Raw genomic sequence first — 25,430 nt, forward strand, 5'->3', positions numbered from 1 at the left:
TTGAATTTTGATATCAATAGCTACATCAAAAGAATCACATTTTAATGCTGATTTTAAATATATAAGTTTCATTAAGTTTAATCTTAGCCATCAAAAGTTACGAGCCTGAGAAAATTTGCCTTATTTAGGAAAATAGGGGAAAACACCCCTTAAAAGTCATAGGATCTTAACGAAAATGACACCATCAGATTCAGCGTATCAGAGAACCCTACTTTAGAAGTTTCAAGCTCCTATCTACAATAATTTGAAATTTTGCATTTTTTGCCAGAAGACAAATCACGGGTGCGTGTTTATTTGTTTTTTGTTTTTTTTCCCAGGGGTCATCGTATCAACCAAGTGGTCCTAGAATGTCGCAAGAGGGCTCATTCTAACGGAATTGCAAAGTTCTAGTGCCCTTTTCAAGTGACCAAAAAAATGGAGGGCAAATAGGCCCCCTCCCATGCTCATTTTTTCCCAAAGTCAACAGATTAAAATTTTAAGATAGCCATTTTGTTCAGCATAGTCGATAACCATAATACCTATGTCTTTGGGAATGACTTACTCCCCCACAATCCCTGAGGAAGGGGCTGCAAGTTGCAAACTTTGACCAGTGTTTCCATATAGTAATGGTTATTGGGAAGTGTACAGACGTTTTCATGGGGATTTTTTGGTTTGGGGGGCGGGGTTGATGGGAGAGGGCTTCGTGGGAGGATCTTTCATTCGAGGAATATGTCATGGGGAAGAAAAATTCAATGAAAAGGGTGCAGAATTTTCTAGCATTAATATAAAAAAAAAACAATGAAAAAATAAACATGAAAACGTTTTTTCAAATGAAAGTAAGGAATAACATTGAAATTTAAAACGAACAGAGATTATTACGCATATGACGGGTTCTAAAAATACTTTACCATAAAGAATGAGGTATTTAGGAGGAGATAAATACCTCACTCTTTATGCTAAAATATTTTTAGTGATTTCAACTATTTATTCTACGGCCTTTTTGATTCATGGGTCATTCTTAAAGAATTGGGACAAAACTTACAATTTAGTGTAAAGAGCGAGGTATTAATGAGGGTACAAACCCCCTCGTACACATAATAAAAATATAAGAATATGTTGTTACGTAAGTTAATTCTTAAGTTACGTCTATTTTTTACTAATAAAAACTTTCGTTGAATATTAAAAGTTCTAGTAGCCTTTTCAAGTAACCGAAAAATTGGAGGGCAGCTAGGCCTCCTTCCCCACCCCTTATTTCTCAAAATCGTCTGATCAGAACTAAGAGAAAGCCATTTAGCCAAAAAAATTAATATACTAATTTCATTTCAATAATTTATGTGCGGAGAGCCAAAATCAAACATGCATTAATTCAAAATCGTTCAGAAATTAAATAAAAAAAACTAGTTTTTTTAGCTGAAATTAAGGAGCGACATTTAAACTTAAAACGAACAAAAATTACTCCGTATATGAAATGGGTTGTCCCCTCCGCAGTCCCACGCTCTTTACGCTAAAGTTTTTAATTGTTTTAAAAAGTAGAATTGTGGCAAAGAGTCAAACTTTAGCGTAAAGAGCGAGGGACTACGGAAGGGACAACCCATTTCATATACGGAGTAATTTTTGTTCGTTTTAAGTTTTAATGTCGCTCCTTACTTTCAGCTAAAAAAACTAGTTTTTTTATTTAATTTTGATAAAAAAACAATTTCAAAAATTTAGAAAAGAATATTAATTTTGGGTTGTTTATTTCGAATTTGCACCCCAGAAACTTTTGTGCCCATGGTGAATTCTTGGCAAATATTTAAAACATAGCAGACCCTAGTTTGAAGAATTGTTCCGGTAGTATAACATTATCTTATGATGGTGCAGAAGGTGATTTTTTTAATATTTGCCAGTTAATAAATTAAGATGTTGCCAAAATTAATTGTTCAATTTTCGTGAATAAAATAGCTCATTTCCAGCTTTGCTTGAAACTAGCTGCTTTTACACCTCTTTATCTAATCATTGTTTTGTCGTAGCTGAGTCTCATCAAGATTGTAAAGCAGTTTGTCATCACAATTCACTGTAAAACAAAAAATACCACAGAAAGATATTAACGAGTGGTCAAATAATTAAAGGAAATTCCAAATTAATTTTCTAGGATGTCATCTGAGAATGTATCAATTTTAATGACGAACCTAAGCAGGTTGAATATCCCAAAACGTTTGAATACTACTTGATGTATGAGGATGAGCTTACGTTTTATCTGAACAAACTTCCTCAAAGATTGAAAAAATAATTCTACATCATGGAATATCAGAAACTTTCTTGTTTCTGTGGCACCAAATATTTGAGAAACTTGGAAGTATCGATAGTAATTTTGACGTAAGAACTACAATCAACATATAACATTTGACTTAAAACTATTAATTTTCTACCACGATCTGCCAGCCTGGAGAGTTTAGAATCGTCAGGGAGAACTACCATTTGAAACTGATTTAAATTTGTTACTATTTGCTCTCAAATTTCCAACTGTTTTCACATCATCATGCATCATTTAACACCTCAAGGCACAACTAGTTGTTTTCATTACATCATATTTCATTTTAAGCCCCAAGGAAACAACGCAACACAGTTTAATAATAAAACAGCTTGGATAACGTCATTATGTATTTCTCAGCCTTCACAGTATTTCTTATTAGAAACCATTTTTTTTAGTATATTGATCTTCTTAAGCGATGCATAAAAACTGTATTTTTCCTTAAAAGCATTTTGCTCACATGTCGTAAATTTTATTTTTCTATGAAAAATAAAAGAAATCTTTTACATTGAGAAGAACGTATAGACAACTGACAGATTATACAGTTGAAGCCTTCAAAAATTCATAAGCAATAGTGATGAAAATTGGCTCAAGCATTGATCAAAACATGATTATCAGATGCACAGAATGTTCTGGTTCTAGTAACTTATGGTCTAGTGAGTTAAAAACTTTACTTGAATCTTTTGTAAGAGATAAGACAGATGTAATGAAACATTCTCTGAAAAATTCTATTCAATTCTATAGTATAGCTTGGAACAACAAATCTGTGATTGAGTATGTCTTAGTAAATGGAACTATCCCTTGTAGCAAGGACCCTTGGGGTAATACAGCATTGCGTATTACTGTTAAGGGCAACCCAGATATTTGTCATGTACTACTAACATAGAAGGAAAAAGCAAATGTAGACGCTTTTTGTGATAAAAGATGTATGACGATATATTTCCTAAAAAAAGGAGCAGACCATAGTTTGAAGGATCATCACGGTAAAACAGCACTACATCATGCTGCTGAAATGGGCAGTCAAGATATTTTTCAGATATTAGTGTCATATGGAGCAGAAATAAATTGTTTAACTTCAAAGATACCGTCGACGCTCTATATGGCTGAAATATTTGATAAAACACAAATGCTGCTTTAAAGGGTAATCTAGATGTTTTCAAGCAATTAGTTTTAAATGGAGCCAAAATTAATTGTCTAACTTCCAGGAATGAGAGGCCTATTTGCCTTGCTTTATGTAGAGCTAGCTGTTACATTAAAAAATTACAGAATTTACAAAATTCAAGAAATGCATGGCAGTAGTTGAATATATTTTAGAAAACAAAGCAGTTTATCATCCCATTATAACAAGATATGAGTACGAAGGGATACTAGAAATTTTCGTACACCATCCTTTTTTGGACGAAGCACAAAAAAAAAATATGGTTTTGTCGATTGTATATCGATTCGTATTTCTTTAAGGAGCCACTTACGCTGAAATCCATATCCTGGAAAGTTACCAGAAAGCATATAGATCCTGCTAACAAATTTTATGACGTAAGTAGCTTTAGTATTCCAGAATCTTTGAAAAACTACTCGATGTTTGTGGATGAGTTTATATTCTATATGAATACCAAATACAATGTAAACACAATATACAAGGCAAGATGTCATGGTTTCAATTCAACCTTACCTTACCTTAGACCTTAGATCCCCCTGAGCCTTCGGTGGCACATAGGGTGTCGACGACGTCTCTGAATTCAGCACGAAGCTGTGCGGCTGCATTGATATCTTTCCATGGCGAAGTGAGGGAAATAATTGCCTTTTTCATGTCCCGATCATACGGCCTCGGCAGTGTGTGTTTTGGTCGACCTCGTCTTCTTCTTCCTTCAGGCTGCCACTGATACACTCTTGAGGGCAGTCTGTTTTTAAACAAATTTGTCTACGTACCCACCACTTTATTTTCGACGAAGAAAAATAGGATAACCCCTGGGGAGCATATAATAGAGCCTGTTGAGGATATAAAGAAAAAAACTGAGACAAAGGAACGAGATATTTAACGCTTACTGGTTCTTATGAGAGGTTGTGACATGTTTGAGATTTCAAACGAAACTAGTTTACTTTTAAAATTTTTCCAACATTTTTCTAAATTTTCTAAAATATTTCTAAAATATTTACTTAACCACTGAAATTAATATCGAAAGAAACTAAAAATTAGTTTTAGCTTTCTAAGGCAAAGAGACAGTGTTTAATCAAATTGGCCTATTTGTAAGTTGAACTCCATCCTAATAATATGGGGCAAGGTACTTCATAAGTCTTTGTCATCATGGTAGATAACAGAAGGGGGTTTTTGTATTTCAATGAGATTTGGTGAGAAGTAAGATCTAATACTGTACCTACGGCTTTTTTAGTTCAGGACCTGATATCAGCTCTTTTTTTGGAGACTAGGGGTGTTCATAGATGAAAGTCATCAAAAGGCTAGCAAGAACTTTTGTCAGATCTTAACCAAACCTAGTCAGAAATAAAACTTGATGGGCTCTTTGTACATTTTTGAAGCCAGGGACTCGTTTGACCATTGTGGTAAAGAGGAAGGGTGACTCTAATCTATTTTCGTCTAGACATCTTTCAGAAAGGGGTTTTCAGATCTCAGCAAAACTCAGAGAGGAGTAAGAACTAACATCATCACTGTAGTCTTTGAAAGTCGGATTAAAGAATTTGTTCTAAACTTTGTTGAGGCAGGAATTGAATCCTTAATTACTTTTATCTGATCATCGACCAAAGAGGATATTGGATCACAACCAAGCTTGGTTGAAAGGAAAATTCGGTAGCCGACTTGTGATATTTAGCGTCAAGTAATAGCTGAAGCCCCAGAGAAAGTATCCCTACTCTTTTGATTAGAATGTCCACAATAAAAGGTTGACATTACTCATCAAAGCATGGCAGAAGTAGTAGTTGATGAATCGTCCTGATAATGTCCTTATGGGGTCTATAACTAATCTCACCTTTCGTATCATAGTGCTGGACAAAAAATTGTAAATTTAAATATTACCAGAAACTTTCATTTTAATCAATATACAAGTGTTGGTTTTCTTTCAGAATAAACATAAATATTCTCTTTCTTCCGAAAAAGCCTGATGTTTCAGAAAAAATATTCTCTTGGTGTATATAGCTGAAAAGACTGTCCCAATTAATTTACCATACTCAAAGTGCGAGGAAAAGTGCCATAGAATGACCATAAAAATGTTAAAGCTGTATTTTGTTTCTTATAAACAGTTCATTTAAATAAATCATATTTGGAATCTTTTGTTCTTAATCTCGTTTAGCTAGCTAGTTTGGATAAATTTTCTGGTACTTCTTAGAAGCCGAGGTCGACAATAGAACTACTTGAAATTTTCAATATTTTTGGATTTAAGATAAGTTTATTCTGGATCAGCTTATTACCTGTCCTCAAAGCACCATTTACTGCATCACAGTTTTACCCGCCATATTCTTATTGTTGTACACAATCAGCTCTAAAAAGGGCACTTTTAGCCATTAAATAGCCTAGTTTTATCTATATTCCTTAGTTTCGCTCAGCTAGATTTAGTTAAAACTTATTTCCCTACAAATATTATCAATAATATTAAGAATTAAAGGCGCAAGACATAATATTTATTTAAGTTCATACAAAAACATTAATAAGGCAGTAAGAATCGGTTATATTATTAATAAAATTGTCTATTAAATATAATTAAATGTAAATAAATATATTAATTAAATATTTAAATATAATTAAATTATATTTAATGCCTAATTAGCCATTAAACATAATCCTCATATTTGGATTTATGAAGAAAGGGGCCCATGCCTGTAAGTTTCTTTGATATGTCAGTTTGATGAGTTGAGGAAAGAAGCGAGCGTACTGTATATATAGCAATATATTAATTACCGATATAATATAATTATCGCTCTGTCTCGAAAAAGTATTTCGATGAGCGTATTGACGACTTGAAGCAATTGATTGAAACTATTCGTAGGGAGAATGCAGCGTTAAAAAAAGATAACACTGACTTGAAATCTGCACTTGTTGCAGTTAAAGACCAGTGTTTAAAAACCGAATTGTACGCTAAGCACATTAATCTTCTTATCCATGGGATACCCAACAAGGAAAATGAAAACATTGAAGAAACTGTTGATGATTTTTTATCAGAAATGTCGATACGGAACTACAGGGATATTAAGTTTACGGGCATCTATAGACTTAGAAGTAAGGCTAAACGTCCCATCAGACAAAACTCGCGCCCGGCATCGGACTCTATTCTTGTATCTGTTTTAGATCTTCGACATAAGGACATATTATGGCTAGTGTTGGTAATCTAAGAAATACGGGAAAAAGCGTCAGTAGAGACCTTCCATTCGAATTGGCTAAACGTCGGAAAGAGCTTCTGAGTACGGCTTATAATTTAAGAAATTGTAAAGTTCCCTCCGATAAAGTGTTTCAAACCAAGGTGGTTCAAAAAGGGACTAGATTATGGCTAGAATCCAAAAAGACTCCTAGTTCCAACTGGATCAAGGTTGATGACACATGCTACGACCCGTTTACCCTAGTTTCCCCCTTGGCCAATGCAGATTTTGATTCTGACACATGATCATTAGCGAGTGCTCGCTTCCACTCTATATATTATAAATCAAAAAAATGTGCTGTTCTTTATTGTTGTTAGTCTTATTGTATTTTTCCCTTTTATTTTTCATTCTTTTCCCTCAGTGTTTACACCTTCCTGTGCTATTTTACTTGTAATTTTTTTTTTTTTTGGTTTCAGATCAAAATAATCAAATTTGTGTCTTAGCCTTTTTACTTGGGAATGTTAAGCAGTTGAAGTCAATGGTGTTCACGCGATTACAGCATGACTCTCGATCACCTGTATCGGTAAGTAATTATGGTTAATTTTGATTCTTCGTTGGGGATTAAAGCCAACATAACATTAAAGAGATTAAATGATAATGAAATTAAGAGAGTTAATTTTAAGGAAATTACAAATAATCTGGTTGGTAAAGCCCCCAATACGAGTTTTGATGAAAATTTTGTGAATATTATTGATAGCGTGTTTGTGGAGGAGCTGAGATTTTGGGGCTCCGGAGCTCGGTGGGGCGATGTTTTTCCGGTCGTACATCTTAACATTCAGGGCCTAAATTCTTCATTCGACGATATTCAATTTTTATGTAGGGATTCGTGCCCAGCAATTATCGCTCTCTGTGAAACATTTTTGAATGAGAACAAACAGGTACTTTTGGATATCCCCGGTTATATGTCGATTTTTCTTAACCCTAAGATGGGCAAAGAAGTTGGACTCGGATTTTACATCCAAAATAATTTTCAGGCTGTATTAAGACATGATGTATGCACAAATAATGAAAAAATATTTGAGTCACTTTTTATTGAAATCCCAATTAACGCTAAGAAAAGGGTAATAATTGGCGAAAAATATCGTTCTCCAAGCGGATCTGTGACTGAATTTCTTGAAACATTAGATGACGTTCTTAGCAAAGTTCTTGTCGAAAAATATGAAGATATATTGATGGGTGACTTTAACCTTGACCTTACGAAATCGTCGTCTAGGCAGGCTTCTAATCTCTTGTCTTTACTAATTTCGTACGGATTGGCTCCTTGTATAAACATACCGACAAGGATTTCAAACCAGTCAGCAACATTAATTGACAATATTTCTTCATCGCTACACTCCATTAGGAATGAAGTATTACTTTTTGACATTTCCGATCATTTGCCAGTTTCAGCCCCGTTTCAATTCCTCCAAAATCCACAAAGATTAGTCCCCCAGGATAAACCGAGATTTTGCTGCTCACCAGTAGAGCTGGATAGACTGAAAAAAGATCTTGGTACATATAAATGGGACTTTTCTTTACCAGAAAATATTAGTTTATGCAATTATAATGACATATTTGGCCAGTTTTATGACACTGTTAAGGAAAAATTCACGTCTTATTGTCTAAAAGCTCCTTTAAAATATCCTCGATCAAAAAGATCAACACCTGTAGCTCCATGGTTAACATTCGGAGTCCTAAAATCAATAAATAGGAAGCAGAACCTTTGGAAGGAGTACAAAAAAGGCTAAATAAGGCCAAGTTAGAAGCATTTAATTTGTACCGTAAATTTCTGAAATCAATTATTCGCAGAGCTAAAACAGTATATTTTACAAAAAGATTTGTTGATTGCGGTAAAAATATAAAAAGACGCGGGACGTGATTAAGGAAGTTAGTCGGCCGTCCATGAAACCAGAAGATCTCCCTAAGTCTCTCATAGTAGACGATCAACTTGTAACAGAAAAAGGCCAAATCGAGATCATATGAATAAATTCTTTGCGGAGATAGGGGGAAAAACTGCTAATAGCATTTCTTATTCCTCTGTGTCACAGTCTTGGAAGCAGTTCTTAGGTCCCTCGTGCTTGAAATCAATGGTTCTTGGGGAGGTTACGGTGCAGGAAATTAGAAATATTGTTCTGTCTTTAAAGAATTCTTCTGCAGGTTTCGACCAAATTTCTGCTAAAGTAATTAAACATAAAGCTAAAGTAAAGTGATTAATAGGTCATTTGAACTAGGAGTATTTCCCCAACGTCTTAACTTTGCTCGTGTTATAGCTCTCTTTAAAGGAGGTGACAGAAAGGATTTTGGGAACTACAGACCGATCTCTCTTCTGTCAGTGTTCTCTAAGATATTTGAAAGAGCAATGCTCCAACGTCTGGTGAGATTTCTTGAAGCTAATTTTTCTCCATCAGCATCAGTTTGGGTTTCGTGCAAAGTATTCTACAGAACATGCTTGTAATAGACTTCTTCAGTTTATACGACGATCTTTAGATTTAAATCTTATTCCTGCGGCCATTTTTCTTGATGTAAAGGAAGCTTTTGACAGCCTTACACATAAGATTCTCATTGGTAAACTTTGTCGTTTTGGTGTCCGTGGGCAAGCATTGTCTTGGTTCTCGTCATACCTAACTGACAGATCTATCGCCACAGAAGTTACAGACGAAAAAGTTCCAATTGAATACGGAGTACCCAAAGGTTCTATTCTTGGGCCAACCCTCTTCCTTATATATGTGAACGATCTCTACCGACTTTTTAACACCCCAATGAACAATGTTTGCTGTGGATTGTATCACAAATCTTACTCTCAGAGTACGTTGGTGTTCACACCTAATAGTTAAGAAGAATTAAAAGCATTTGCAGATGACACTACTTTAGGTGCTGCAGCTCCGGATGAATCATCCCTTATTCTAAAGCTTCAAGCAATGACTGAGAAAATACTCTTTTTGTTTGACATAAATCAACTAACTTTAAATGTAAAAAAGTCCTACCTTCTTATTTTTTCTCGTAAAGGTGTGAGCTGCTCGACAATTACTGAGCTTCATACACCAAGAGGCCCCATAAGTCGTACCCTGGATCGATATGTGCGATTGCTGGGAGTTCGTTTGGATGAACCTTTGTCATTTAAGTGGCATGTTCAAATAATAAGAGTGAAAATTTCCCGTGGACTTGGGATCATCCGAAAATTAAAGCGCTTATTCCCTTTCCCTATGCTCCGTCTTTTATACTTTTCTCTGATTTACCCTTATATATGTTACTGTTCGTCTGTGTGGATGTCCACATTTCCCTCGGTACTTGCTCCTATTCACAATCCTTATGAGAAAGCGGCAAGAATTCTCCAGTCGGCCACACACACTCCTATTGACCTCCTCAAAATTTAAGATATCTATGTTTTATCTCTATCTTCGTTGGCATATCAATATTTTCAGGGAGATCTCCCATTTTGTTTTTGGGGACTGCCTAAACTAGTAGGGGAAGTAAATGTATATATCGTTCGTAACCAGGAGGATGTGATGATTCCAACTTGTCCTTCGGTTCGTTCAGACTTCGGCCTGGCTGTGACTGTGGGACGTGCTTGGAACTTGGTTCCTGCTGAGATCCAGCAGTCACGAACACTTGGCTCCCTTAAGAGAAAAATGAAAAGTTTCTTATTAAAGGCTTCTTATTAAATGTTTCTTATGGTTTATTTTTTTTCCTGTTTTTGGGGTTGTTGTTTTGTTGGTGTTGTATCCACGATGTCGCGAGAATTTTAATTTGTATTTTATTATCGGGTGATGTGAAGGTCGCTGTTTCGTGGGCACTGCCGGTGAGTTGATTTTTTTTCCTTACATATTTATATTTAGATGTTGTTTAGTACGTTTATGACAAGTTTTTATGATTCTTTATTTATTGTATGCCGTTTCCCAAATAACGGGCCATTGAGCCCTTTGGTATATTGTTTTTATTATTGTTATTTTATGAAAATAAACAGAACTTGCACTTGAACTTGAACTATCCTTCTGTGGGATTAAGAACAATTTCAAATTTTCTGGATCCGTAACCAAAATCGTTTTTGTAATGCACAAATACTTCATTTCTATGAAAAAGGTGATTGAAGTACTCAACATTACACTGCCTAATCTTTTGTCCAGATGCAATTTTTATGTAAAGAAATGCATTGCGACAAAGTTTCCTAGAGGAATTTACATTAAATTTCCGAGTGGAAATACGCACTTGCTCAGCTCCTGGAAATCTGATCTGAGATTTACACATTTTTGAAGCCAACGATAAAGAGGAAAGAAGAATTACTGATCCATGTTCATTCTTAATATATGGGCATGTTTTACGCGGTTGATACTTCGGTTCAAAAACCGGGTATCTTTTAAATACAATGCTGAATGTTATATGACCTTGACAGACTCTGGACTTCAATTTTGACTGATAATCAAGAACTAAGTCAGGCTTACCAATGAAAGAAGCTCCTGGTCTTATTTTAGTCCCACATTTAATTTCATCATCTGGTTCTTACAAACTGGCGGTCCTTACACTAAAGTTCTCATTAAAACAAGGATGATCTAAACTGTTACTGTACTAAGGATAAGCTAAAGTGTTGACTTTGAAATCCATTATAGTAGCCACTGCAAAGTGGCAGGTAGGTGGCCGGACCCATCAGATGCAGATAACGTTTTGTTGCTCTTTACACAGCTATAAATTCCTGTTTCTGTAATATGACCATCGCAAGGTGATGGTGGATAAAATGGGAGAGGGTAGAAAAGTAATTTCTCACATGATGCACCATGAGCCTCTGGGGAAAAAACACATGTATAATTTGGCCCTTTATATCCATAATTTTGGCAATAGTTCTTAGTAGTGCGCTTCTTTCTCCAGGTTTCAATGCACCCATAGCCATAATTAAGGACAAGTTTATCATAAATACTAACACCATGTTTTTCCATCAACAGATATTGTAACGTAGGATCTCGAGGAAGCATAGTAGGCATGTTTGTCTCTTTACTCTTTGAAAATGAATTATATGGGTAATACATGCCTGACAAAAAATTGTTAGGAACTCCAAAAACTCTATCGTTTCGCCTTTTAAAGTCTTCGTCGCGGTTGCTTTTGATGTTCATTTTGATAACCATCAAATATTTATCTCTATCTATCCTCTGGTGCTTGATCTAGGCCAAGAGCATGTCCAAGCTCATGGGAAGCTATTGAATCTTGCCAACACCCTTCACCTAAAGTGATCGCCTGCCTCTTCAAGTATCTAGCCCTTCCAAAATAAGAATTACAAGTAAACGGCTTATTAATGTCAAAAGTCTTGTATTGCCTACAGGAAGTAGGTTTGTCTATGATTTCCATGGCACAGCCTGGATGCATGTGCCATCTTCCCAAGCTTTGAAGTCATTCACAACAAAAGATGTAGCAATACATTCAAAGCCCTTTGCATCTATCTCGTAAGGCACTAAAACATCACCGTTTTCCTGCTTAGGCCAAAGATAATTGTGCTTTATTAACGAGGCTCTTCTTGAGTTGAGGCATTTTTTTTTACTTTCCCATGTCTCTTTTGTATATAAGATATCTCCTATTATTCTATACGGAGTATTGGCTTTCCTCTTGGCCTTAATTAATTTTTTTTTCCATCTTTATATCCATTATGTGGTATGATATATAGCTGTGTCTCATCTCTATATTTCACCTGCAGCCCCACAATACGAGTCCAATTCCTTCGGTTTGCCGTTAGAGCTCAGAAAATATACCTCTCTCTCTCTCTCTCTCTCTTTATATATATACATATATATATATATATATATATATATATATATATATATATATATATATATATATATATATATATATATATATATGTATATATATATATATACATACATACATATATATATATATATATATATATATATATATATATATATATATATATATATATATATATATATATATATATATATATTATTTCTGTTGGTAAAGGCTTCTAGATATTAAACTGAAATATTTAGACTTTTTTTTTAAGCACACAAAGATTGGAAATTTTATATGAAATTTTTAATGAAAATTTTAATTTTCAACAGCTTGACTGAAAATTTTCACCGGCTTAAACAGCAAAATTTTTACTCATTCTTTTACCCGGAATCGATAAATCCTATTAAAAATGGCTAAGGTATCAGCTGAAGTCTTGGTAATATTTGAATCTCGCTGTTAGTTATATCTTATTTTTGAAAAGCCGGCAGATACACAGGCACTTATTTTATTCTCTTCAGAATGGCCCAATAATAAAAAGTCAGCTCACAGAGGGAGGCCGATATCAAACAAACAAACAAACTTCGTCTGATAATTCAAATAAGACACGCTCAGAATGTCAAGAAAATTTAGGATATGACGAGGTGATGAACGAATTTTTACTGTCTTTTTGATGTTTTTGTGTGGGCTTAAATAAATTTTATGTCTTGCGCTTTTAATTCTTAATATTATTGATAAATTTTTGCAGGGAATAAAGCTTTAAATAAATCTAGCTGAGCTAAACTATAAAATATAGATAAAACTAGGCTATTTAGATGGTTAAAAGTGCCCTCTTTAGAGCTCATTGTGTACCAAAATACGAATACAGTGGTTAAAACTGTGATGCAGTAAATGGTGGTATATTCATAATCAAAATAAAAAGTATATACAAAGAGTATATAAAAAGCATATACCATATACCATATACAAAGCATATACCATATACAAAGAGCCCTGTCCTCACCTGCAGTAATGCAGGTGAGGACAGGTAATAAACTTATCCAGAATAAACATATCTTGGATCCAAAAATATTGAAGAGTTCAGGTATTTGCATTGTTGACCTCTGCTACTAAGAAATACCTGAAAGTTGACTCAAACTAGCTAGCTAAACAAGACTAAGAACAAAAAATTCCAAATTTGATTTATTTAAATGCACAGCTTATAAGAAACAAGATACAGCTTTGACATTTTTATGGTTATTTTATGGCACTTTTTCTCGCACTTCTATTATAGTAAATTAATTTGGACAGTATTTTTAGCTAAATACACCAAGAGAATGATTTTTCTGAAACAACCCCCTTTTTTGGAAGAAAGAGAAAGTTTATATTTATTCCGTAAGAAACCAACACTTGTATATTGATTCCAAATCAAAATTTCTGGTAATATTCAGATTTGCATTTTTTTTCCAGCACTATGATGCGAAATGTGAGATTAGTCACAGACCCCATAAGGACATTATCAGGACAGCTCATCAGCTTCTACTTCCGATATGTTTTGATGAGTAATGCCAACCATTTATTGTGGATATTCTATTCAAAAGAGTAGGGATACTTTTTCCAGGCTTCAGCTATTACTTGACACTAAATAGCACAAGTCAGGTACCAAATTTAGCTTTCAACCTAGCTTGATTGTGATTCAGTGGCCCTTTTAGTCGATGATCTGATAAAAAAAATCCAGGATGCAAATCCTGCCCCAACAAAGTTTAGAACAAACTCTTCAATCCGACTTTCAAAGACTACTGTGATGACACTAGTCTTTACTCCTCTTTGAGTTTTGTTGAGATCTGAAAATCCCTTTCTGAAAGATGTCTAGACAAAAATAGATTAATCACCCGTCCTCCCTACCACAGATGTCAAACAAGTCCCTGGCTTGAAAATTGTACAAAGAACCCATCAAGTTTTATTTCTGACTAAGTATTGCTAAGATGTGACAAAAATTCTTGCTATCATTTTGATGACTTGGATCTATGAACACCCCTAGCCTCCACAAAAGAGCTGAAATCAGTCCCTAAACTCAAAAAGCCATTGTTGCAGCATTAGATCTTACATCTCACCAAATTTCATTAAAATACAAAACCCAACTTCTGGTATATACCATGATGACAAAGTCCTGTGGTGGCACAGTGGATTTGACCTTAGCTTGGTAATATGGGACCCAGAGATCGAATCATGCCGCAGGAATGCATTGTAGGGCCGTGGCAGGGACCTTAGTAGTCAAGAAGCGTCGTTAATCCGATACAATACCATGATGACAAAGACTTATGAAGTACCTAGCCCCATATTTTTTACGTCTTCATCTAGCATCCAACGTGTGAGGATCTAGTGTTGTTAACTGTTGAGCCAAGCTTTTCGGCCGGACAATTAATCTCTTAAAAGGAAGTGTGGTCTTCGAAGTTATCTATGATTCAAAGAGACACAGAAAGCGACAACGTCCAATAGCTGGACATTGCTTTTATTCAGTGAAAATCATATATTTACTAATCAAGTTCTGACAGGGATAGGCAGGTTAAGGTCATTCATCTAAAATTGTTAAATATCTCTCTGGGTATGTTTGTATTTATGTAGGTCAAATTAGTTGCTTTTGTATTCTCATCGAAATAACTCTAATAGCTTCTGTTTCCTATGTTGATCAGCTGCAAAAATTGTATTTTATCAATTTTGGTGTTTTTTTTATTTTTTGGTTCATTTTAGTTTTTTCATTGTTTTATTTATGCTGATGACACTTAATTTGCGCACAAGCGAAACATCCTCGTTGTTTTAGTATTTCATCGGTTCAATCTACTGGGTGGTCTCGTTTATTGTCTTTTCATAGAGTTTTCTCTCTTTGTTGTTTTTTTTTATGTAGGACAATGCTTTAGTGTGGTATAGGCAAGTTATTGTTCCCAAATAAGGTGTCCTGTCCTTAGCTTATGGAAGATTTAGCGCCCAAATAAGGTTGCACTCTCCGTAGCTAGAAACCTAACACTACTTATGTGCATTATATATAAGCAAGTAACGTTCTACCAATTCTAATATCCTTTTATTTTGATAAGGACACAATTTCAAAAATTTAGAAAAGAATATAAATCTTAGGTTGTTTATTTCGAATTTGCACCCCAGAGACTTTTTTGCGCGGGTGAGTTCTTGGCAAACATTAAAAAAACAGCAGACCCTAGTTTGAAGAATTGTTCCGGTAGAACAACATTATTTTATGATGCTGCAGAAGGTAATTTTTTTAATATTTGCCAGTTAATAAATTAGGATGTTACCAAAATTTATTATTCAACTTTCGCGAATAAAATAGCTCTTTTCCAGCCTTGCTGGAAACTAGCTGCTTTTACACCTCTTTCTCTAATCATCGTTTTGTCGTAGCTGAGTGTCACCTAGAATGTCATCTCAATTCACTGTAAAACAAAAAAAAAAAAGGAACAGATATTAACGAGTGCTCATAATTAAAGCAAATCCCAAATCAATTTTCTAGGATGCCATCTGAGAATGTATCAATTTTAATGACGAACTTAAGTAGGTTGAATATCCCGGAACGTTTGAATGCTACTTGATGTATGAGGATGAGCTTAGGTTTTATCTAAACAAACTTCGTCAAAGATTGAGAAAATAATTCTACATCATGGAGTATCAGAAACTTTCTTGTTTCTGTGGCACCAAATCTTTGAGATACTTGGAAATATCGATGCTAATTTTGACGTAAAAACTGAAAAAAACATATAAAATTTGACTTAAAACTATTAATTTTCTACGACGATCTGCCAACCTGGAGAGCTTAAAATCGTCAGGGAGAACTGCCATTTGAAACTGATTTAAATTTGTTTAATACACAACTCAGTTTAATACTAAAACAATTTGGATAACGTCATTATGTATTTCTCAGCCTTCGCAGTATTTCTTATTAGAAACCATTTTTTTCAGTATATTGATCTTCTTAAGTAATGCATAAAAATTGAATATTCCTTAAAAGCATTTTTACTCATCTGTCGCAAAATTTATTGTTCTTTGAAAAAAAAAATCTTTTACATAGAGAAGAACGTATAGACAATTTACACATTATACAGTTGAAGCCTTCAAAAATTCATGAGCAATAATGATGAGAATTGATTCAATCTTTGATCAAAACAAGATTATCAGATGCACAGAATGTTCTGGTTCAAAACTTTACTTGAATGAAGTTAAAATGAAGTTAAAAACTTCATGTGAATATTTTGTAAGAAATTCTAAGGAAAATACTATGCAATATGATAGTATAGATGGACACAACAAATCTGTGATTGAGTATATCTTAGTAAATGGAACTATCCCTTGTAGTAAGGACGATTGGGGTGAAACAGCATTACATATTACTGTTAAGGGCAACCCAGATATTTGTGTTGTACTACTAACATATGAGGAAGAAGCAAATGTAGATGCTTTTTGTGATAAAAGATGTATGACGATATATCTCCTAAAAAAAGGAGCAGACCATAGTTTGAAGGATCATCACGGTAAAACAGCACTACATTATGCTGCTGAGGAGGGCAGTCAAGATGTTTGTCAGATATTAGTATCATATGGAGCAGATGTAAATTGTTTAACTTCTGAAATATCTGATAAAAGATATAATGAAACGCCCTTACATTTAGCTATATTATATAATGAAACATGTGTGGCAAAATATCTCCTAAAAAATGGAGCAGACCATAGTTTGAGGGATGGGTTCGGTAAAACAGCACTACATAATGCTGCTTTAAAGGGTAATCTAGATGTTTTCAAGCAATTAGTTTTAAATGGTGCCAATATTAATTGTCTAACTTCCAGGAAGAAGACGGCTATTTCCCTTGCTTTACATGAAGCTAACTACTTAAAAAAACATCCAAACCATCCAATGTGTCCATCCAAGAATTGCCTACATTCATTCAAGAAAAACATGGCAGTAGTTGAATATATTCTAGAAAACAGAGCAGTTTATCATCCCATTATAACAAGAGATGAGTACGAAATAATACTAGAAATTTTCTTACAAGATCCTTTTTTCCACGATGCACGAAAGAAAATATGGTGTTTGAAGCAAGTAGTTTTAAATGATGCCAATATTAATCGTTTTACTTCCATGAAGAAGACGGCTATTTCCTTTGCTTTACATAGAGCTATCTGCTTAAAGAAACATCCAAACCATCCAATATTTCCATCCAAGAATTGCAGACATTCATTCAAGAAAAACATGGCAGTATTTGAATATATTCTAGAAAACAGAGCAGTTTATCATCCCATTATAACAAGAGATGAGTACGAAATAATACTAGGAATTTTCTTACAAGATCCTTTTTTGGACGAAGCACGAAAGAAAATATGGTTTGGTCGATTGTACAACTTTATCGATTTTAACTTCTTTAAAGAGCCAATTACGCTGAAATCCATATCCCGGAAAGTTATCAGAAAGCATATAGATCTTGCTAACAAACTTGATGACGTAAGTAGCTTTAATATTCCTGAATCTTTGAAAAACTACTTGATGTATGAGAATGAGTTTAGATTCTATATGAATATTTAGTAGTATACTAAATACTACTTAATCACAATAATAGACAATGAAAGCGATTATAATTTCCCATATTCCCGATACCGTATTTATTGAAAATTGATTTACTAAAAGTTGAACCCGAGAAGCTTTTGCGTAACACTGCTAAATATATTATAACCGCTAAACTAACTTCTAAATTAATTGATTTATATAGACAACAAAATATTCGTTTTTATTTTATTTACAACGTGATAAAGAAAAAAGAAAATTGTTAATATATAGTCAGTTTTCAAACAAATTTGTCTACGTACCCGCCACTTTATTTTCGACGAAGACGAACAGGAGAACCTCTTGGGAGCATATATTAGAGCCTGGGGAGCGCATAAATAAATAAAAAACCTGAGACATAGGAACGAGATATTAAAACGCTTATAGGTTCTTATGAGTGGTTGTGACATGTTTTAGCTTACTAACAAAACTAGTTTACTTTTAAATATTTCCAATATTTTTCTAAATTTTCTAAAATGTTTCTAAAATATTGACAACCACCGAAATTATTATAGAAAAAAACTAAAAATTAGTTTCATCTTTCTAAAGCAAAGAGACAGTGTCAAATCAAGTTGGGAATCATAAGAATACCAACTGAGAAATGAATTCCCAGGAGGCCAAATTCAACGGTTCTCTTGATCCCTTCATTTTAAGGATAAAGTCACGAAATCATAAAATAATAGATACAAGTTTGAAACTAACCTAATAGTATATATATATATATATATATATATATATATATATATATATATATATATATATATATATATATATATATATATGGAGTTATGGAGCAAAAAAAAAATTGTAATGAGGTTTCACACGCTACTTGGCATGTCGATTTTAAAGATGGAAACTTTATTAGATAAAATACAAACAATAGCGAAAACAAATATGGTTTTGTTTTAGAAAACAAAGACGAACGACAAAAGTACAATAAAACAACAGCTGTGAATATTTAAAGCCGCAATTGCCAAGCCCAATTTCTTTTTCTGTAAAAAATAGCAAATGGTCCAAAAAACCAACTTAATGAATTTATTCGTAATTTCTTACCGATACATCAATAAAGACAACAACTATTTCTGATTTATCGAGCACCCTCGTGGAGACCGTGGATGACCGATATTGGAAAATGTCAACATTCACCGGTGAATGTCCGAAATTCCTTTTTCTGCTTGGATTTAGTCAGCTTAACCAGTCAGCATTGTGAATTTTATGCAAATTAGATTGTGACAGGCTAGGTTAGGTTTCTAACCCGTTTCTGATATTAATAACCTAATTTAACCTAATCTAACTTTTAAGTTTTATAATTAAACTTTGCATAAGACTGACAAATCTGATTGCCAAATCTGAATGAATCCAAACAGATAAGAAATAATTTCTGACGTCCACCAGTGAAGGTTGAAATTTACCAAATTTTCGTCTTTCACCGTAACATATTCGTGGTAACGAACTGTATTAAGGAGCGACCCGGCTCAATAGTAACCAAAACTCTAAAATATTGAATTTTGATATCAAAACCTACATCAAAAGAATCGCATTTTAATGCTGATTTTAAATATATAAGTTTCATCAAGTTTAGTTTTACCCATCAAAAGTTACGAGCCTGAGAAAATTTGCCTTATTTAGGAAAATAGGGGGAAACACCCCCTACAAGTCGTAGGATCTGAACGAAAATTACACCATCAGATTCAGTGTATCAGAGAACCCTACTGTAGAAGTTTCAAACTCATTTCTACAAAAATGTGGAATTTTGTATTTTTTGCCAGAAGACAAATCACGGGTGCGTGTTTATTTTATTTTTTATTTTTTTTCCAGGGGTCATCGTATCGACCAAATGGTCCTAGAATGTCGCAATAGGGTTCATTGGAACGAAAATGAAAAGTTCTAGTGCCCTTTTTAAGTGACCAAAAAAATTTGAGGGCATCTAGGCCCCCTCCCAGGCTCATTTTTTCCCAACGTCAACGGATCAAAATTTTGAGATAGCCATTTTGTTCAGCATAGTCAAAAACCATAATAACTATGTCTTTGGGGATGGCTTACTCCCCCACAATCCCTGGGGGAGGGGCTGCAAGTTACAAACTTTGACCAGTGTTTACATATAGTAATGGTTATTGGGAAGTGTAGAGACGTTTTCAGGGGGATTTTATTTTGTTTAGGGGTGGGGCTGAGGAGAGGGGGCTATGCTGGAGGATCTTTCCTTGGAGGAATCTGTCATGGGGGAAGAAAAATTCAATGACTAGGGCGAAGGATTCTCTAGCATTACTATAAGAAAACAATGAAAAATAAACATGAAAACGTTTTTTTTTTCAAATGAAAGGAAGAAGCAGCATTGAAACTTAAAACGAACAGAGATTATTACGCCTAAGAGGGGTTCTAAAAATACTTTAGCATAAAGAGCGAGGTATTTAGGAGGAGATAAATACCTTGCTCTTTATAATAAAGTATTTTTAGTATTTTCAACTATTTATTCTACGGCCTTTCTGATTCAGGGGTCATTCTTAAAGAATTGGGACAAAACTTACAATTTAGTGTAAAGAGTGAGGTATTAACGAGGGTACAAGCCCCCTCGTATACATAATAAAAATTTAAGGTTATGAAAGTTTGTTACGTAAGTTAATTCTCAAGTTACGTATATTTTTTACTAATAAAAACGTTCGTTAAATATTAAAAGTTCTAGTTGCCTTTTTAAGTAACCGAAAAATTGGAGGGCAACTAGGCCTTCATCTCCACCCCTTATTTCTCAAAATCGTCTGATCAAATCTAAGAGAAAGCCATTTAGCCAAAAAAAGAATTAATATACAAATTTCATTTTAATAATTTATGTGCAGAGAGCCAAACCCAAACATGCATTAATTCAAAAACGTTCAGAAATGAAATAAAAAAAAACCAATTTTTTTAGCTGAAAGTAAGGAGTGACATTAAAACTTAAAACGAACAGAAATTACTCCGTATATGAAAGGGGTTGTCCCCTCCTCAACGCCTCGCTCTTTACGCTAAAGCTTTTAATTGTTTTAAAAAGTAGAATTGTGGCAAAGAGTCAAACTTTAGCGAAACGAGCGAGGGATTGCGGAGGGGATAACTTATTTCATATACGGAGTAATTTCTGTTTGTTTTAAGTTTTAATGTCGCTCCTTACTTTCAGCTAAAAAAAATTAGTTTTTTTTTTTATTTAATAACGGACAGAGAAATTCAATTTTTTCTTTTATGTATTTCAAATCTGATTATATTGCTATTATTTTATCTGTTTCCCATTTAAAATATATTAGCACAAAAATATTTAAAAAATTATATGGAAAGAGCTACAAAAAAACTAATTCGTTAATTTGACTATGTCTTATTATTCTGAAACATAAGCCCGAGCACTAATGTCATTTGCAGTTCATCTGTGTTATTACCAGAATTTTCTCCCTCAAACTAATGAAAGAATATTACATCCAAAAAAGTGATATTTTTACTTTTGGTCATTTAAGAAATGAATCGGTATAAGTGAGAAAACAAGTGACACTGTTTTTAGTTACAACTGTTATTTTCTTTACTTCGTTTAAGCCAAGCACCACTGTAAGGGGAAGCACCATTTAAAACTGAAAGTTTTTCAAATAAATTTCCACAAAGTTACATAATTCTGAATCATTTTGCTCTCTGAGAGCTATCACACTATTTGGCCTAAAACTGTTGCTTCATGCCCCAAAATTACATATTTTTATTTTTTTTAATTAAGATTTATTTTCTTCTTTTGTCACTGTGCTACTTCATCATGAATAGGTTGTCTAGAACTCTTAGCAATTTAAATATTTTTAGTGGTTCAAGCTCGTCTTTTTAATTAGATTTCGTAGAATATAATAAGAAATCCACCTAAACTAACACCAATAATATTTGATTATCATGTTTTTTGAACATTTCTTTCACCTGTAATAACTTACCATCTAGTTATTTATCAATTTAGAAAAAAAGATACTGCATAATATTGCATATGGAATTAAGCTTATAATTTCTTAATTTCATTTCTTACCTTTTTTATTGAATGCCAGAATTTCCTTTAATTTAAGTTCATACCTTAAAATCTGTGAACTTCCATGTTAACACGCCACTTTGTTAAGGGGCTAAGACTAAGGTGGCCTAACTATTTTCTCTTTTTCTTAATAGTTAATCAAATTTACCTTCATTATTCGAAAAAGTTTTTCTGAGTTTACTATTTTTTAGTTAGATTTCTATAGCTTTAATTCAAGCCAAAAATGACTAAGCAGAAAGATGTAAATTTCTTCACATTTTAATCCTTATTACTTGAATTGACCGGCTTATCTGCTATTTAAGCATAGTTTATATCAAATGGTAGGCTATTAGAGAATTATCTCTGAAGAATGAAAATCCCAGAAAAATTTTTTGAAATCATGGTGCTATACAATACAAGTTAGGGGTACTTATCCAGGAGGGGTAAGCAGGTATCGACTTGCTGATTCTCTGCCTTCGGCTGGGAGTGCAATGTGTTTTTGGGGGTAAATCATTCAACGCTTCTCGTGTTTTCACCCAGATTTCTCCAGGTACCCATTTAGAGCTGGGTCGAATCTTCTTGAGCCTACAGAGTCATATAGCTCAGACTTATATATATATACATATATATATATATATATATATATATATATATATATATATATATATATATATATATATATATATATATATATATATATATATAATATATATATATATATATACATATATATATATATATATATATATATATATATATATATATATATATATATATATATATATATATATATATATTAACTTCTAAGAAGCCAAAGAATTAAAATATAACTGGAACACAGCAAATGAGTGGAGCCTTCGAGCTGATTCGGGTAACTTATTACACACAATTTGACTCGTAGTTAAAGGATTAAAATTTGGCCTTACACAAGGAGTAAAAGGAACTTGAATATGATTTTTGGGATTGCAATAATTATAATTTTTCTGATCAAAGGTAAAAGATGGTGAAATAACTGTTTCATCCATTCAATCTTATCTCCGGCATTACTGCTGAGGATGTGCTTGAGGAATAAAAAGCTGTGTTGACTTTTCATTTTAAAAATTAAGCTCGTCTTTCTTTTCATAGATGCTATTCAATGGGCTAATTAGAATATTCAAAATGTGAGATAGTTGTCTAAACTAGTGACATCTGTTTTATCCATTAACTATTATCTTCTGCTTTACTGCTGAGAATGTGCTTGAGGAATAAAAAGCTGTGTTAACCTTTCAGTTTAAAAATTAAGCTCGTTTTTCTTTTCTTAGATGCTATTGAATGGGCTAAAACTCCACTTGAAAAGCCCCAAACTTCTTCCTAAGAGAACTATGATGTCATGAAAAAATACAGTTGGCACCATTGTTATTAGTGATGAAATCTTAAAGGGTCAAACCCAAGACACCAATTCCCACTTTTTGTTTCTAAGATTGTATAAACTTGGTGTAAAAGTTGGAAAGATATCCACTATAAGTGATGACATAGACGAGATTGCAAGTGAAGTTAATGACCTTTCTCAACGATTCCAGTATGTAATAACTTCGCAGTATAGCTTTTTAGGTTGATAAAAAGTAGTTACCATTTATTGTCCGACCCCTTTTGTGTTGTGAAACAATTATAGCTTCACACCATGAAATTAGTAAATGTCCTTCTTGCTTGGTAGCAGGTGTGCTCTTTTCTCAGAGATCTATATGTGGTTCATGCCGGACTTTCAGCAGTTCTGCTCTGTTTCTGTCTAGGCCTTACTTGTCTTTAGGGCTCAGGATATGTCCACTGCACGGATTTTCCGTGGAAAATCCCCCCTCTTACCATTTATTGTCCGACCCCTTTTGTGTTGTGAAACAATTATAGCTTCACATCATGAAATTAGTCAATGTCCTTCTTGCTTGGTAGCAGGTGTGCTCTTTTGTCAGAGATCTATAAGTGGTTCATGCAGGACTTTCAGCAGTTCTGCTCTGTTTCCGTCTAGGCCTTACTTGTCTTTAGGGCTCAGGTTATGTCCACTGCACGGATTTTCCGTGGAAAATCCTCCCTCTCACGAAAAAATTAACCTAGACAATTCCATCTCTGCAGAAAAATTCGTTTGGGCAGTTCCCTTGGATCATCTCCACGTGTAAGATTGAGTCAAAAAAGAGACAGTAAAAGAAATAAAACGGATTCCATATATGAATTACCGTAAATTCCTCTCATGTAAAATTTTCCCTGGAAAATTCCCCAGGTACCTTCTCTGCCAACAGAAAATCCTCTAGACAATAGGCAAATTTCATTTGCCCTTTTCCCAGGGGCTGTGGAGGGTCTTATTGTCCCAGAGGCATAGTGATTAAACTTTTAAAACATGCTGAACAATATTTCTCTCTAAAAATTTTATCGAAGGTCTTTGGGCAAAAGGGGGGCGTTGAAAGGAGTTCAGTTGCCCTCTAATATTTGTAGCTACTTAATAGGGCACTTGAGCTTCTAATTTCGGATTGAATGAGACCTCTCCTGATCTTTTGCGACCATTGGCTCAATACCATCACTCCTGAAAAAAAAAAAAACAATAAAAATCGAACTAACGCACTTCTGTGATCTTTCTTCTAGCGAAAACATAAACTTCTTAATTTCCTCAAACAGGGGCCAATTACCATCCGCTGAAAATCTCCTCCCTACCCCGAAATATGACTGTATGTTTCCCAATAACAAACACTATATGTAGACAATAGGCAAATTTCCTTTGCCCTTTTCCCAGGGGCTGTGGAGGGTCTTATTGTCCTAGAGGCATAGTGATTAAACTTATAAAATATGCTGAACAATATTTCACTCTCAAAATTTTATCGAAGGTCTTTGGGCAAAAGGGGAGGGGGTTGAAGGGAGTTCAGTTGCCCTCTAATATTTGTAGGTACGTAAAAGGGCACTTGAACTTCTAATTTCGGATTGGATCTCAATGAAATTTGATATTTAGAAAGATATCGTGGCTCAGAGTTCTTATTTTAAACCTGACTGGATCTGGTGACATTGGGGGGGAGTTGGGAGGGGGAAACCTAAAACTTGGTAAACACTTAGAGTGGAGGGATCGGGATGAAACCTGGTGGAAAAAAACACGAGTCCTAGATACATGATTGAAATAACCAGAACGGATCCGATCTCTTTGGAGTAGTTGGGGGGGGGGGGTTAATCCTGATTTTTTTTTTTTTTAATGAGGTATTTTTAACGTACGAACGGGTGATTGGATCTCCATAAAATTTGATATCTAGAAGGATATCGTGTCTTAAAGCTGTTATTTTAAATCCTGACCGGATCTGGTGACATTGGGAGAAGTTTGGGGTTGGGAAACCTAAAATGATGGAAAACACTTAGATTGGAGGGATTGGGATGAAAATTGGTTGGAAAAATAAGCAGAAGTCTTGCATACGTGATTTACTTAATTGGAATGGATCCACTCAATTTGGGGGGGGGGGGGTTAATTCTGAAAAATAAGAAAAAATGACATATTTTTAACTTAAGAAGAAGTGACCGGA

General features: G+C 34.0%; 1 protein-coding gene across 1 annotated transcript in view; it reads left to right on the plus strand.

The window, feature by feature from the left end:
• The first annotated feature begins 7,091 nt into the window (after positions 1–7,091).
• Positions 7,092–25,430, plus strand: part of LOC136043558 (oxysterol-binding protein 1-like) — a 109,210-nt gene continuing 90,871 nt past the window's right edge. Inside the window, exon 1 of the mRNA XM_065728476.1 lies at positions 7,092–7,151. Coding sequence (XP_065584548.1) covers positions 7,107–7,151 — 45 coding nt within the window. The 5' untranslated portion in view covers positions 7,092–7,106. The remainder of the gene's footprint in view (positions 7,152–25,430) is intronic.

The sequence above is a fragment of the Artemia franciscana genome, chromosome 2 (genome assembly GCF_032884065.1).
Source record: "Artemia franciscana chromosome 2, ASM3288406v1, whole genome shotgun sequence".
NCBI lineage: Eukaryota > Metazoa > Arthropoda > Branchiopoda > Anostraca > Artemiidae > Artemia > Artemia franciscana.